General features: G+C 48.2%; 1 protein-coding gene across 1 annotated transcript in view; it reads left to right on the top strand.

Moving 5' to 3' along the window:
• The window catches only part of LOC130127051 (dynamin-1-like), a 308168-nt gene that overhangs the window by 31610 nt on the left and 259058 nt on the right, over positions 1 to 17500 (top strand). Inside the window, exons 11-13 of the mRNA XM_056296600.1 lie at positions 6708 to 6794; positions 6892 to 6962; positions 7894 to 7945. Of these exons, the coding sequence (XP_056152575.1) occupies positions 6708 to 6794; positions 6892 to 6962; positions 7894 to 7945 (210 nt within the window). The remainder of the gene's footprint in view (positions 1 to 6707; positions 6795 to 6891; positions 6963 to 7893; positions 7946 to 17500) is intronic.

Genomic DNA, 17500 nt, shown 5'->3' on the forward strand with positions numbered 1-17500 from the left:
TAGACTTGACTTTCTACAGGCTAGACTTGACTTTCTATAGGCTAGACTTGACTTTCTACAGGCTAGACTTGACTTTCTACAGACTAGACTTGACTTTCTACAGGCTAGACTTGACTTTCTACAGGCTAGACTTGACTATCTACAGGCTAGACTCGACTATCTCCAGGCTAGACTTGACTTTCTACAGGCTAGACTTGACTTTCTCTGATTCGGCAGTTGTTTTATCTGAGTCCACTCGGAGGGAGGCCAGGTTGTATCGTGTGTTGAGCAGCACACCCACTCCAGTAATAAACAGTAATTTTAATAGTAATTATAATTGTAAGAGTATTATCATATGATTGACATGAGTGGTGAGGTCATATGACCTTGTAGCTGAGGCTGCAAGGCTAAATCGTCACTGGATCTGTTATGACTTCTACTTCCTGTACTGAACCTGTCGTAAGTACGTCATCTATCAGCGATGGCCAGAAAAGAGCAAGCAAAACATTGACATTCAAGATGTTTAAGGATCCAAATGATGACCTTGATGCTGCCGCTGCGGATGACATTAAGCTAGCTCTGCAGGATCAGCAGTGCTCACCAGATGTAGGTGAAGCCTCAGAAACCTTGGACTCTACTTTACCAACTCGACGTCACTCCATTAAGATTAAACCACAACAGACCAGAGACTCTGTTCATGAGGTAACTGCTGACAATATGCAAATGGTGAAATAGAATGTGATCAGCCTACGGAAACTAATGGAAGACATCCCATCTTCAACTCTGCCACCTCCAGCTCCACCTCCTGTCTTTTCATCAGTGCCACTGTCTCCAAACCATATAACATAGCTGGTCTCACAACCATCTTGTAAACCTTCCCTTTAACTCTTGCTGGTACCCTTCTGTCACAAATCACTCCTGACACTCATCTCCACCCACTCCACCCTGCCTGCACTCTCTTCTTCACCTCTCTCCTGCACTCCCCATTACTTTGGACAGTTGACCCCAAGTATTTAAACTCATCCACCTTTGTCACCTCTACTCCATGCATCCTCACCATTCCGCTGTTCTCCCTCTCATTCACGCATAGGTATTCCGTCTTGCTCCTACTGACTTTCATTCCTCTTCTCTCCAGTGCATACCTCCACCTCTTCAGGCTAGCCTCAACCTGCACCCTACTCTCACTACAGATCACAATGTCCATCATAGTCCACAGAGACTCCTACCTGATCTTGTCCGTCAACCTGTCCATCACCATTGCAAACAAGAAAGGGCTCAGAGCCGATCGTTGATGTAATCCCACCTCCACCTTGATGGTGTTGGATATCTATAAATCAAAGTGAACACCATCCCTTGTTGGGAAAACGTCCAGATTGACTGTGCATCTGGAATTTATGTGGAAACAGACAAAAATGTGACTGTTTCCATGTGCCAGGGTTCAATTCAATTCAGTTTTATTTGTATAGCCCAACATCACAGATTACAAATGTGCCTCAGGGGGCTTTACAGCAACACAACATCCTGTCCTTAGACCCTCTCATCGGATAAGGAACAACTCCCTAAAAACCTTTAACAGGGAGAAACAACAGGAAGAAAGCTCAGGGAGAGCACCAGAGGAGGATCTCTCTCTCAAGACGCACAACGTGCAATGATGATGTTGTGTTTACACAATTTACACAACACAGCATTGAAAGAGGATAACACAATTATAATGGACTTACAAAATTTATGAAGAATATGATGAGGAGGATGCCAAGCAGTGTCCGGACGCGAGCTACGCGACCACCATCACCATGGTAAAAAAAAAAACATTATATGGATTTACAAGATATATAAAAAGAAAATGTGATGAGGGGAATGGAAGACCACCATCACCACGGAGACCTGGAAGGAGAACCGACTGCACCTGCACACCAGTGAGACTCACATGACACCGTTCACACACAGGAAAAGAGAAAGACATCAAAAAAGACATTCAGAGAGAGAGAGAAAAGACATGTGAGAGAAGAGAACAGAAGGGTTGTTGCCACTGGACGGGTTCAGTATGGAGGACGGACACAGGTTCAGCGAAACGCATGGTTTTATGTACAGGTAACTATTTACAACTTGCGGCGTCTTTAATCAGCATGCCATACAGGCCGGTTATCAGCCGTGATGGAGGCTTGACTGCTGGACTTCCTCTCAGTTTTCCAAGCGCTTTCTTCCGTCAGCCTGTGTTTGCGTCTGTATCGGTGTCGGTCCAGGACCCAGCTTCACCGCACTATATACAGGAGAGTTGGTTAGTCTCACGCGAGCCACACCCCCTCTCTCCACTTGCCGCCGAGGCTAAACCATGCCCCCTACCACATCCTGCACCCCTTATCTTTCATCAGTTGAGATGCGCCGAGTCCGACCAAAGTTCCATCATAAGAGGTGCCAGGAAGGCATATCAAGTAAAATGTGCCGAATCAAAGCTGCTGTTTTTTCTGGACTACAATGCCAATACTACAACCAGAGATTTAATCCAGTGAGGAAGGAAATGCCCTCTGTTGGTTTTGCCTGAGGAGCTCAGTCATTCTGGTGGACATCCCTCCTCTCTGACTGGAGAGTCCATCAGCTCCTCCATGAACGAGGAATGATGTTGGATGATCAATCTGTTGTAGATCTGATGTGGCGGGAGTGTCAGAACAGTTGAGATACATATTTTCCAAACACCACGTCTCAGTTGCTTTCAAACCCTAAAACACGCTGCACCAGAAGTTGGTCCACCCCAATGATCAGATCCCCCGGCACAAACAGAGCAACATAGTGTAGCTGTTTAGTGCCAGGAGGATTGCAGTGACTTGTACACTGGGGAAACTAAACAGATGCTGGCCAAGAGGAAGACACAACACAGGAGAGCTAACATGTCAGGCCAGGACTCCACAGTCTACACCATCTACAGGCCAGGACTCCACAGTCTACACCATCTACAGGCCAGGACTCCACAGTCTACACCATCTACAGGCCAGTGGCACCTCTTGCAGGAATGAGGATAGGAGGCTAAGAGTACATCTGTCATCATCTTACAATGCTGTGATTGCAGCTATTCCCCAACCCTCTGTGAATAGTACACATGACCATTGTGACTCTAGTTAATGGTCACACCCATATGTGCTTATGAACCTGGTCACTGGTTTGAGTGGTTATGCCACTGTATTGTTTATAAGGGTGGGGATACCTGCAGTCAGTTTATAAGGGTGGGATACCTGCAGTCAGTCTATAAGGGTGGGATACCTGCAGTCAGTTTATAAGGGTGGGGATACCTGCAGTCAGTTTATAAGGGTGGGGATACCTGCAGTCAGTTTATAAGGGTGGGATACCTGCAGTCAGTTTATAAGGGTGGGGATACCTGCAGTCAGTTTATAAAGGTGGGGATACCTACAGTCAGTTTATAAGGATGGGGTACCTACAGTCAGTTTATAAATGTGGGGATACCTACAGTCAGTTTATAAGGATGGGGTACCTACAGTCAGTTTATAAATGTGGGGATACCTACAGTCAGTTTATAAGGGTGGGGTACCTGCAGTCGGTTTATAAGGGTGGGGTACCTACAGTCAGTTTATAAGGGTGGGGTACCTACAGTCAGTTTATAAGGGTGGGGATACCTACAGTCAGTTTATAAGGGTGGGACACCTGCAGTCAGTTTATAAGGGTGGGGTACCTGCAGTCAGTTTATAAGGGTGGGGTACCTGCAGTCAGTTTATAAGGGTGGGATACCTGCAGTCAGTTTACAAGGGTGGGGGTACCTGCAGTCAGTTTATAAGGGTGGGGTACCTGCAGCCAGTTTATAAGGGTGGGATACCTGCAGTCAGTTTATAAGGGTGGGGTACCTGCAGTCAGTTTATAAGGGTGGGGGTACCTGCAGTCAGTTTATAAGGGTGGGGTACCTGCAGTCAGTTTATAAGGGTGGGACACCTGCAGTCAGTTTATAAGGATGGGGTACCTACAGTCAGTTTATAAAGGTGGGGATACCTGCAGTCAGTTTATAAGGGTGGGGTACCTGCAGCCAGGTGAGACTGACGAGGTCTCTTGGATGATGATGAAACATTTCTCTCAACAAACGTTGTGTCCAGATCAACTGATTAGAACTTGTGTTCATGTGGATTCCCTCTTTCCAAAACCCTGTAACTCCTGAATGTGTGACTGCTAGGGTCAACAGTGGTAGACCTTCAGTTGTGGACACATGGACGTTCATGTCCTCTGATATATTGCACGCGTTAGGAAGTAGAATATGGGAGGAAGATGTCTGTAATCTGTCATTAATGATGTGTCGTTCGTGTCTGTTGTTCCCCTTACTGTACTGTCATATTGCAGCACACCCTGATGTGAAAGATAATTAAAACCGCTGATTACCAGGGTCCGTGGTGGTGTAGCGGTCTAAGCATCGGCTTTGTGTCGACGCAGTTGCCCACTGGGGACCGGGGTTCGCGCCCCGGTCTCGTCAGATCCGACTATGGCCGGACTGGATGAAGAAGCAATAGTTGGCAACGGTGTCTTGGAGAGGGGGCGGAGTCGGCTTGTGTTCGTCACATGACTGTGTTGTGTGTGTGTGTGTGTGTGTGTGTGTGTGTGTGTGTGTGTGTGTGTGTGTGTGTGTGTGTGTGTAAAAGCAGTGGTTCGGCCTGGAGTCGCCTCCTGCCGGCCGGAGAGACGCAGCTGGCGAACTGAAATAGGGATCGATTGGCCACTAAATTGGGAGAAAATCAGAAATAAATTTATTTTAAAAAAAAAACTGCTGATTACCTTTCTATACGTATGATACATATATATTCTGTACATATGCATACATGTATATTCTGTATGTACAGTGCATCCGGAAAGTAGTCACACCCCTTCACTTTCCCCACATTTTGTTATATTACAGCCTTATCCCAAAATGGATTAAATTCCTTGTTTTCTCTCATCAATCTACACACAACACCCCATAATGACAAAGTGAAAAAGGTGTTGTAGAAATTTTTGCAAATTTATTAAAAATAAAAAACTGAAATATTGCATGTACATAAGTATTCACACCCTTTGCTATGACACTCACAATTGAGTTCAGGTTCATCCTGTTTCCACTGATCATCCTTGAGATGCTTCTACATCTTGATTGGAGTCCACCTATAGTAAATTCAATGGATTGGACATGATTTGGAAAGGCACACACCTGTCTATATAAGGTCCCACTGTTGACAGTGCCTGTCAGAGCAGAAACCAAGCCATGAAGACAAAGGAATTGTCTGTGGACCTCCGAGACAGGATTGTATCGAGGCACAGATCTGGGGAAGGGCACAAAAAATGTCTACAGCTTTGAAGGTCCCGAAGAGTACAGTGTTCTCCATCATTCGTAAATGGAAGAAGTTTGGATCCACCAGGACTCTTCCTAGAGCTGGCCGCCCAGCCAAACTGAGCAATCGGGGGAGAAGGGCCTTGGTCAGGGAGGTGACCAAGAACCCGATGGTCACTCTGACAGAGCTCCAGCGTTCCTCTGTGGAGATGGGAGAACCTTCCAGAAGGACAACCATCTCTGCAGCACTCCACCAATCAGGCCTTTATGGTAAAGTGGCCAGACGGAAGCCTCTGCTAAGTAAAAGGCACATGACAGTCTGCTTGGAGTTTGCCAGAAAGCACCTAAAGGAGTCTCAGACCATGAGAAACAAGATTCTCTGGTCTGATGAAACCAAGATTGAACTCTTTGGCCTGAATGCCAAACGCCACATCTGGAGGAAACCAGGCACCTCTCATCACCTTGCTAATACCATCCCTACAGTGAAGCATGGTGGTGGTAGCATCATGCTGTGGGGATGTTCTTCAGCGGCAGGAACTGGGAGACTGGTCAGGATCGAGGGAAAGATGAATGGAGCAAAGTACAGAGAGATCCTTGATGAAAACCTGCTCCAGAGTGCTCAGGACCTCAGACTGGGACGAAGGTTTACCTTTCAACACGACAACGACCCTAAGCACACAGCCAAGACAACGAAGGAGTGGCTTCGGGACAAGTCTGTGAATGTCCTTGAGTGGCCCAGCCAGAGCCCAGACTTGAATCCCATTGAACATCTCTGGAGAGACCTGAAAATAGCTGTGCAGCGACGCTCCCCATCTAACCTTACAGAGCTCGAGAGGATCTGCAGAGAAGAATGGGAGAAATACCCCAAATATAGGTGTGCCAAGCTTGTAGCTTCATACCCAAGAAGACTTGAGGCTGTAATCGCTGCCAAGGGTGCCTCAACCAAGTACTGAGTAAAGGGTGTGAATACTTATGTACATGCAATATTTCAGTTTTTTATTTTTAATAAATTTGCAAAAATCTCTACAAAACCTTTTTCGCTGTGTCATTATGGGGTATTGTGTGTAGATTGATGAGGGAAAAAAGGAATTTAATCCATTTTGGAATAAGGCTGTAACATAACAAAATGTGGGGAAAGTGAAGGGGTGTGACTACTTCCTGGATGCACTGTATGTATCTACACATGTGACCGCATATCATGCTGAGTGTATTCAGTGCGACAGCTCCGTCAGCAGTGACGGGTGTAGTTGCAGTAGGGGATTGAATGACTAATTCTCTAAAATGGGCTGAAAACAAATCAGTTTAACAGGCCGGTCTTGCTACCAGTCTTGCTAACTTGACTCTGTGTGAGCACATGAGTGAAGGGGGACAGTGAAACGTCCTCCTGTGTCCTACGTGGTGGTAATGGGAGTGTGTGTGTGTGTTGTGTGTTCAGCTGGCCCAGTATCCCATGTTGAGGGAGGAGATGGAGCGGATCGTCACTCAGCATATCAGAGACAGAGAGAGTCGCGCCAAAGACCAGGTCAGACCCACTTTAGACTCCAGTATACATAACACACAACACTGGGCCACCTGGTTCAGGGACTATGTCAGTCTGACCTGTCTGTCTCTTTCTTTAGGTGATGCTGTTGATTGACATTGAATTAGCCTACATGAACACCAACCATGAGGATTTTATCGGCTTTGCTAAGTACGACCAACCCCTCCTCTCCTCTGTTCACTCCCTGTTCTGTCTGTCTACTACTACTACAACTACTTTCAGCTGCTCCCGTTAGGGGGCGCCACAGCGGCTCATCCATTTCCATCTCTTCCTGTCCCCTGCATCATCCTCTGTCACACCAGCCACCTGCATGTCCTCCCTCACCACATCCATAAACCTCCTCTTTGGCCTTCCTCTTCTCCTCTTCCCTGGCAGCTCCATATTCAGCATCCTTCTCCCAATATACCCAGCATCTCTCCTCCACACATGTCCAAACCATCTCCATCTTGTCTCTCTTGCTGTGTCTCCAAACCGTCCAACTTGAGATGTCCCTCTAATATACTTGTTCCTAATCCTGTCCTTCTTCGTCACTCCCAATGAAAATTTTATCATCTTCATCTCTGCCACCTCCAGCTCCACCTCCTGTCTTTTCATCAGTGCCACTGTCTCCAAACCATATAACATAGCTGGTCTCACCACCATCTTGTAAACTTTCCCTTTAACTCTTGCTGGTACCCTTCTGTCACAAATCACTCCTGACACTCTTCTCCACCTACTCCACCCTGCCTGCACTCTCTTCTTCACCTCTCTCCTGCACCCCCCATTACTTTGGGCAGTTGACCCCAAGTATTTAAACTCATCCACCTTTGTCACCTCCACTCCTTGCATCCTCACCATTCTGCTGTCCTCCCTCTCATTCGTGCATAGGTATTCCATCTTGCTCCTACTGACTTTCATTCCTCTTCTCTCCAGTGCATACCTCCACTTCTCCAGGCTCTCCTCAACCTGCACCCTACTCTCGCTACAGATCACAATGTCATCCACAAACATCATATCTCTCTCTATTCTGTCTAGAACGTCATTAAACCAGCCTTTCTCTCTCTCCCTCTCCCTCTCTCTCTCTCTCTCTCCCTCTCTCCAGTGCCCAGCAGAAGAGCAGTCAGATGAGTAAGAAGAAGGCAGCAGGTAATCAGGTGAGTCGGCCACTAGAGGGGATCCTAACTGTCCTCCTGCAGATAACCAGCTGGTTACATGACATGGCATTACAGTCATGTAGCCGACGCTTTTATCCAAAGCGACTTACAACAACAGCATCATGTACCGTAGGAGATCAGGAGAACTACTAGTCATCAGAGGTCATAAGTGCATCTAAACAAGCATCTAAAAGCAAAACCAGTGCTAAAGTAAAAGCACAAGAAAGACATTTTTGTTTTTTAATGAGTGAATGCAATATGTGCTAAGAGCAAGTAACAGGGTACCAGTAGTTCTTAAAGAGGTAAGTTTTCAACCTGCGCTGAAAGATGGGCAGCGACTCCGCTGTCCTGACATCAGTGGGGAGTTCATTCCACCACTGTGGGGCCAGGACAGAACAGAGCCGTGACCGGGTCGATCGGCAGTAGCGGCCTCTGAGCGACAGGGCAACCAGGCGTCCCGAGGAAGCAGAGCGAAGTGGTCGGGCGGGGGTGTAGGGCTTGACCATGGCCTGGAGGTAGGAAGGAGCTGTTCCTTTCACTGCCCTGTAGGCTAGCACCAGAGTCTTAAACTGGATGTGAGCAGCTACTGGGAGCCAGTGTAGGGACATGAGAAGGGGAGTTGTGTGGGAGAACTTAGGGCGGTTGAACACCAGACGAGCTGCAGCTTTCTGAACAAGCTCCAGAGGTGTGATGGCCGACGCCGGGGTGCCAGCAAGGAGGGAGTTGGTTCATGTGGTTTGTTTGAGTTATTTTTTTTCTTTTTTGTGGAAAATCTGTTGACTGACATTTCCATATTTAATATGCATACAAATCCAAAATATTTAATAATTTACATAGTAAATTCCCCCACTCCCTCCCCCCCCCCCACACTCCCAGATCCTCCAGATGAAATACAATTTGGAAAAAGAATAAATTACACATTAAATCAAAGACAAACAGAACAAACAAAAAGAAGAAGAAAAAACAACAGCAAAAGTCAGTAAGGTCAAGACTGTTGAATCAATAAGGAAAACAAACAAACAAACACCATCAACATAATTCACCAAATATACACATGGAAGTACTCTCACCCTACAAATATACACATGGAAGTACTCTCATCCTACAAATACACACGTGGAAGTACTCTCATCCTACAAATATACACATGGACGTACTCTCATCCTACAAATATACACATGGAACTACTCTCATTCTACAAAAATACACATGAAAGTACTCTCATCCTACAAATACAAACGTGGAAGTACTCTCATCCTGCAGATGAGACATGTTGGACCATTCCACACTGGACTCCAGAGGTGTCCCAGGGTGTAACAGGGGTCAGATTATCAAAGTAAGTCAGCAATGGCGTCCAGACTTTCTAGAACTCATCCTTATCACCCCTTAAGGTGAATTTGATCTCCTCCAACTTAAGAACAAACATTATATCCTTGATCCAGCTGACATGGGATGGAGGTTTTGAGCTCTTCCAGTTCAAAAGTCTTAGACGTCCTTTTGTTTTTCCTCTTCCTCTCCTCTTTTTGATGAATCATCGTTGTGTACAGCCCTTTCTTGTTTGAAATGGTGATGGACAGGTTGACGGACGAGATCAGGCAGGAGTCTCTGTGGATGATGATGTTTGCAGATGACATTTTGATCTGGAGCGAGAGTAGGGTGCAGGTGGAGGAGAGCCTGGAGAGGTGGAGGTATGCACTGGAGAGAAGAGGAATGAAAGTCAGTAGGAGCAAGACGGAATACCTATGCGTAAATGAGAGGGAGGACAGTGGAATGGTGAGGACGCAAGGAGTAGAGGTGATTGTTGCAAGTGTTGTAATGAGTTAAGCAGGATTAGTTTTATTATTATTCTTTTATGGGGTCCCTGGACCCTTTAGGACGTCACACAGGAAGTTGACGAGTTGTGTCCGTCAGTCTATGGTAGAGGCTAGTTCTCATCGATGCAGAGAACGGAAATGGAGTACAGAGCGGTCAACTGAGCATGCGCGACATGCCTCTACCACGCCTCCACACGCCCCGCGTAGCATCCAGGCGCTAGGATTCTAGGAAGACCCGCCCCTACTCTGCGTCTGATTAGCTAACTTTAACCCTAACCCCGCCCTAACCCTAACCTTAACCTACCCAAACAACGGAGGCAACGAGTACTTGCGCATGCTCAGTTGACCGTTCTCTGCATCGATGGGAACTAGCCTGTACCGTCAGTCTATTGGTATGTGCCATGTTAGTGCCCGCGGACGGTTAGTGCACTGCAGCTCGGCCATGTATCGGTCCCATTCAGTCAGTAAAGCTTTCTCATTATCAAGCAAACGTGTCGTTCAAGTTACTACATTTCTGGCGACGAGGATAAAACGGGAGATAGAAGGCTGAAGTTTCGGCCAACAGAACTACGTCTGATCGGTGTCTGCTAGCTAGCTGAGCTAACGTTACGTCATGAGTTCCAGTGAGCACACCGGCAGAGGAAGCGGCACCATGGCCACGTTTGGGACGATCGGTGAGTTTGTGGAGGAGAACGGGGACTGGACGTGGAGAGGTTGGGACACTTCTTCTCCGCTAACGGAAGTACCGGCGAGGAGAAACAGCGCTCAGTTCTGCTGAGCGTGTGTGGTGCGAAGACGTACAACTTGATGAGGAATTTGGCGACACCACAGAAACCGGGCGACCTTTTGTTTGAGGAGCTAGTCAAGCTTGTTCAGGATCACCACAATCCCAGGCCACCAGTGGTCGTCCAGAGGTGTAAATTCAACACTCTGGTCCGGAAGGCAGGTCTGTCCGTAGCCCAGCTTGTGGCAGAGCTGCGTCAGTTCCCAGAGCATTGTGAGTACGGGCTGATGTCAGAGGACGTGCTCCGTGGCAGATTTGTAGTCGGCATTAATGACGACAGGACTCAGCGTTGTTTACTGAGGGAGGCCACGTTAACTTTCAAGAGAGCGTTGGAATTGGCTCAAGGAATGGAAATGGCGGATAACAATGCAAAAGACATTCAGAGAGCGTGTGCTGGTGTGCAGGCAGGAGAAGTGCACCAGGGTAGGAGGGAGGCAGATAGGTCTGGAGCAGTGGAGTGTTTCAGGTGTGTAGGGGCACATTATGCAAACAACTGCAAGTTCAAAGAGGCAGTGTGTCACAACTGCAATCTAAAAGGACATTTAGCTAAAAGGTGTAGGGGTGCTAAGGGTAAAACAAAGACTCGGCAGGGTAATGCTACCTTTAGAAAGCAACAGTTAGCAGGACACTATGTGGAGGACTCCGAGCAGGAGGAGAAGGAGGAATGCTCCTACACTGTGCTCAATGTGAATGACCCACAGGCAGAGTCAAAAAAGTGCAGGGGTTCTAAGGGCAAAACAGAGACTGGGCGGGGCAACACTGCCTTTAGAAAGCCACAGTTAGCGGCACACTACCTGGATACAGAGCAGGAGCAGGAATGCTCTGTCAACGTGTTCAAGGTGAGTTACCCACGTGCTGAGCCTATCTACGCTACAGTGGTGGTCAATGGAAAAGAGATGAGGATGGAGGTTGACACAGGGGCCTCTGCCTCTGTCATCAGTGAGGAGACCTACAGAGAGACTTGGGGTGATACCAAGGCGCCCACCATCACCCCAGCGAGTATTAATCTACGGACGTACACAGGACAGACTATACCATTGGTCGGTGCACTAGAGGTGGACATTCAGTGTAACAACCAGGAAGCAAGAGCACAGCTCCTGGTAGTAAAAGGTAAGGGGGCCCAGTCTACTGGGACGGGACTGGCTTCAGCAAATTAAGCTGAACTGGGGTGAGATTAAACACACATGAGTGACTGAGGATGTCATTCAAAAGTATGCTGAGGTTTTCAAAGATGAGCTGGGGGCACTGCAGGGAACTACAGTTAAACTGCATGTAGATCCTCAGGCTGCCCCTCACTTTTTCAAGCCCAGAAGAGTAGCCTATGCTATGAAAGGCAAAGTGGAGGAGGAGCTGGACAGACTACAGAGGCTGGGAGTCATGCATACTGTCCAGTTCTCAGCCTGGGCGGCCCCCATTGTCCTAGTTCTCAAAGAGCGACGGCACAGTACGTATTTGTGGAGACTACAAACTCACCATCAACCAGGCTTCCCAGCTAGATGAATACCCTCTCCCGAGAGTGGAGGACCTGTTTGCAACCCTGGCTGGCGGTAAGACATTTTCAAAACTAGACATGAGCCATGCCTACCAACAGTTGGTGTTGGACGAGAACTCTAAACAGTTCACCACAATCAACACCCACAAGGGGTTGTTTAGGTACAACTGCCTGGTGTTTGGAGTGGCCTCCAGCCTGGCCATTTTCCAAAGGACAATGGACAGTCTGTTGCAGGGTATTCCCCATGTAGCAGTTTATCAGGATGATAGCCTGGTCACTGGAGAGACCGAGGAGGAGCACCTCAGCAACCTGGAACAGGTGCTAAAGAGACTCTCAGAGGCAGGGCTGCGCTTGAAGCATAGCAAGTGTATTTTCCAAGCACCAAGCGTGACGTACCTGGGCCACACCATCACGGCCCAGGGTTTGCGTCCAGTGGAGGACAAGGGCAGGGCCATCAAGGAAGTTCCAAGCCCCAAAAATGTGCCTGAGCTCAGGTCATTTCTGGGCATGGTGAACTACTATGGTAAGTTCCTCCCAGACCTCTCAACATGGCTGGCGCCCCTGTACTCACTTCTCTGCATGGGCTCTCGTTGTGAGTGGGGGCCTGCACAGGAGACAGCTTTCGCCAATGTGAAAACACTACTGCATTTAGCGAGGTTGCTGGTTCATTTCGACCCAGACAAAGAGATCATCCTGTCTTGTGATGCCTCGCGATACGGCGTCGGGGTAGTACTTTCGCATGTGATGAAGGATGGGTCGGGAAAAACCCATTGGGTTCGCACCACGGACATTGACAAGAGCTGAGAAGGGCTACTCCGTGCTAGACAAGGAGGGTGTAGCCGTTGTGTTCGCTGTTAAGCGTTTTCATCAGTACCTCTACGGTCGGGCATTTACCATATGTACTGACCACAAACTGCTGATGAGCCTTTTTAGTGAGCTTAAGTGTATTCCTTCCTTCCGTGGCATCAGCGAGAGTACAGTGCTGGGCCCTCACGTTGTCAGCCTACTAGTACACTACAGTCTACAGAGCAGGGGAGGACAACGCAAATGCGGACGCACTGAGTTGGCTCCCTTTGCCTGACACACCCACCCAGACCGTGGTGCCTTCAAAGACAGTTTTCTTGTTGGAGAGACTGTCAACTTCCCTTGTGAATGCCAAACAAATCAAACAGTGGACAGAGAGGGACCCGGTCCTGTCTCAGGTGAAACGATTCCTCATGCAGGGTTGGCCCCCCTGTGGTAGACGATGAGAGACTGAGGCCTTATGCTAAACGAAAAGATGAACTGAGTGTCCAAGACGGCTGTGTTCTCTGGGGCTCCAGAGTGGTGGTCCCACCTCAGGGGCATTCACAAGTAATGGAGGAGATCCATGAGGCCCACCCAGGGGCCTCCCGTATGAAACGCTTAGCCAGGGCATATGCATGGTGGCCTAACATGGACCAGGATCTAGAAAACAAGGTGAAATCCTGTTCCCAGTGTCAGATAAACCAAAAAATGGCACCACCTGCCCCACACCATCCATGGGAGTGGCCTGACCGCCCGTCATCCAGACTACATTTGGACTTTGCAGGGCCTTTTATGGGGCAGATGTTTCTAGTCATGGTAGACGCACATTCTAAGTGGCTAGAGGTACACCTGATGAGCAACGTCACAGCCCCGGTGACGATGGACAAGCTGCATCAAGTGTTTGCAGCTTTTGGGCTTCCTGACACGCTGGTGAGTGACAATGGTGCAACATTTACCAGGGAGTTGTTCAGGGAGTTCATGGAAAGGAACGGCATCTGCCACATCCGCACAGCACCGTTCCATCCTGCCTCAAATGGTGTGGCCGAGAAAGCCGTGCAGATGTTTAAGGAAGGGCTTAAACCTCGTCAGATCTGACTATGGCCGGACTCAATGAAGCAGCAATAATTGGCAACGCTGTCTTCGGGAGGGGGGCGGAGTCGACTTGTGTTCGTCACATGAATGCATCTCTGGGTGTGTCGGAAAAAGCAGTGGTTCGGCCTGGAGTCGCCTTGTCACGAAAGTGGGGAGGCGTCTCCTTCGAGACTGCCAGCGGGAGAGATGCAGTTGACGAACGCATGCAGTACGAGGGTGGGTGTTTAAACTAAAATAGGGATCGATTGACCACTAAATTGGGAGAAAATTTATTTTAAAAAAATAGGAAGGGCTTAAACCTATGACAGGAAGGGAGCCCATTGCAACAAAGCTCTCACGTTGGCTGTTTCAGTACCGCATAACGCCACAAACAACAACAGGGCTCACACCTGCAGAAATGCTGATGGGGAGGAAGCCAAAGTCGCACTTGGACTCGATGCATCCAGATGTTAAAACAAGGGTGGAGAGGAAACAGGCGAAACAAAAGGAGAGGCACGATGAGCGTGCCAGAGAGAGACATTTTGAGGAAAAGGACTGTGTGTAAGTGAGAAACTTTGGCAGTGGTCAACACTGGCTGGCAGGGGTCATTCTAAAGCAGAGTGGTCCTATCTCTCCACATCCGTCAGCCCCACGACATTCCTCCTCTGCATCCAGAAACCTCAGCAGGGGGTCATACAGGGGGGACAGAACAAGGCCTAGCACAGGAGTGACATCCAGGGGCCGTGGTGACTACAGGAGTGAGTAATGAACTCAAAAGCTCACACATGCAACCCACTCCTGTGCTGATGAACGCAGGTCCAGTGGGAGATACCTCACCAGTGTCTGCTGAGGCACCCCCATGCCCACTGGGGGACACCCCACCAATGTCTGCTGAGACACCGGGGGTAGTACTACGCTGCTGTCAGTGTAGTCACAAACTACCTGACAGACTAACCGTTTAAGACAGAGATTGATGTCAGGGTGTTCATGTGTTGCATAAGTGGCTTACCTACTTCCGATGTTTACAGTGTCATGTGCCAGGTTATTGTTTATGTTCACCGGCCTACGCTCACAAGGTTGGAGGTCTACAAGACTTCTGTAGTTAAATGTTTTTCTGTCCACAGGGGAAATTTAGCTTAAGGGGGCAGAAGTGTTGTAAGTGTTATTATGAGTTAAATAGGACTAGTTTTATTATTATCCTTTAATGGGGTCCCCGGATCCCTGAGGACGTCACACAGGAAGTACATGTGTTCTGTCCGTCAGTCTATTCGTGTGTGCCATGTTAATGTTCATGGGCGGTTAGTGCACTGCAATGTGGCTGTGTATCAGTCCCATTCAGTCAAGTAAAGTTTTCTTATTATAAAGTATACGTGTCATTCAAGTTACTACAGTGATATAGGTGGATGAGTTTAAATACTTGGGGTCAACTGTCCAACGTAACGGGGAGTGCAGAAGAGAGGTGAAGAAGAGAGTGCAGGCAGGGTGGAGTGGGGGGAGAAGAGTGTCAGGAGTGATGTGTGACAGAAGGGTACCAGCAAGAATTAAAGGGAAGGTTTACAAGATGGTAGTGAGACCAGCTATGTTGTATGGTTTGGAGACAGTGGCACTGATGAAAAGACAGGAGGAGGAGCTGGAGGTGGCAGAGATGAAGATGATAAGATTTTCATTGGGAGTGATGAAGAAGGACAGGATTAGGAACGAGTATATTAGAGGGACAGCTCAGGTTGGAGGGTTTGGAGACAAAGCAAGAGAGACAAGATTGAGATGGTGTGGACATGTGTGGAGGAGAGATGCTGGGTATATTGGGAGAAGGATGCTGAATATGGAGCTGCCAGGGAAGAGGAGACGAGGAAGGCCAAAGAGGATGTTTATGGATGTGGTGAGGGAGCACATGCAGGTGGCTGGTGTGACAGAGGAAGATGCAGAAGACAGGAAGAGATGGAAACGATGATCCACAAGTAGCAGTAGTAGTAGTAGTAGTAGTAGCAGTAGCAGTAGCAGTAGTAGCAGTAGTAGTAGTAGTAGCAGTAGTAATAGTAGTAGCAGTAGCAGTAGTAGTAGCAGTAGCAGTAGTAGTAGTAGTAGCAGTAGTAGCAGTAGCAGTAGTAGTAGTAGCAGTAGTAGCAGTAGTAGTAGCAGTAGCAGTAGTAGTAGTAGCAGTAGCAGTAGCAGTAGTAGTAGTAGCAGTAGCAGTAGCAGTAGTAGTAGCAGTGGTAGCAGTAGCAGTAGTAGTAGTAGTAGCAGTAGCAGTAGTAGTAGCAGTAGCAGTAGTAGTAGTAGTAGCAGTAGTAGTAGTAACAGTAGTAGTAGCAGTAGCAGTAGTAGTAGTAACAGTAGTAGTAGTAGTAGTAGCAGTAGTTGCAGTAGCAGTAGTAGTAGTAGTTGAAGTAGTAGTAGTAGTAGTTGCAGTAGTAGTAGCAGTAGCAGTAGTGGTAGTAGTAGTAGTAGCAGTAGCAGTAGCAGTAGTGGTAGTAGATCATTGTAGAGCAGTTTTGAGGGTGCCTTGCCTTGGGGAGGAAGTAGTGCAGTAAGGGTGATCTGCAGAAGTTTCCGTTTCTACCAGACTGGACTCAGATGTTGTGTTGTGGTCATGGCTGTGTAGACCAAGACAAAGTGCTTGTGGGCATGTCATCCATCCATCCATCATCAGAACCGCTCATCCTGCTGTCAGGGTCGCGGGGATGCTGGGCCTACGTCCAGCTGGCCGGCATGGCCAGCAGTGGGCATGTCATCCATCCATCCATTATCAGAACCGCTCATCCTGCTGTCAGGGTCGCGGGGATGCTGGGCCTACGTCCAGCTGGCCGGCGTGGCCAGCAGTGGGCGTCTCATACTCGGCAAAAAAACCAATTCTGCTTCTACGAAGAAAACAGCACCACGGGTTGAAAAAGAAGAATTAAAAGATGTCCAGGGTAGATGCTTCTTTTCTTCTACAATATTTCTATTGGGATTTTCCACCCTGCAGTGCAGGAAACAGAAACCTATGTCCAAGAAAAACAAACAAGCCAGAAACAAAGGGCACAAAAGAAGCAGGGCGTATTTCAGGGCAGTAATGAGCTGCACTGCTGCATGTGTAGCACGACATGTCTTTACACTCGGCGAGGGAGCTGGACGACGCACTACGTGTTGTGTTGCTGGTCCAGTCCAGTGTCGTACTGAGCGGGCTGATCCAGACATGGCTGCCATATATCAGAACATCTAATAAGACTGGCCATCATGCCGTGTCAGACCCGGTCCATATGTAAGACACCAGTGAGCTGGGTTAGGCAGGTCTCACACTGAGGTACAGTTCGAACTTCCAGAGCCCTGAATGGCCTTCTCTGTGACTACCAGTCCATTCATACTGGTGCTCTACATGGCACGGACACACTGTGGTTCAGTAGAGAGACAGAAAACCCAAGTAGGACAATCTCTGGACAAGGTTCAAACACTCTGGACCAGGTTCAAACTCACAGCTGTCCATGTCAGAGAACCACTGGAATATGTCACACCAGAAATGATACGGCTTTGGGTATGTCCAGTTAAGCTGGGCCAGAGAGCCGTCTGCACCTCTACATCCATAGAGAGCACAGATCCCGTACAACTTAGTTTAGAACGGAGCTGATGGA

Source organism: Lampris incognitus, chromosome 1 (genome assembly GCF_029633865.1).
Source record: "Lampris incognitus isolate fLamInc1 chromosome 1, fLamInc1.hap2, whole genome shotgun sequence".
Taxonomy (NCBI): Eukaryota; Metazoa; Chordata; class Actinopteri; order Lampriformes; family Lampridae; genus Lampris; species Lampris incognitus.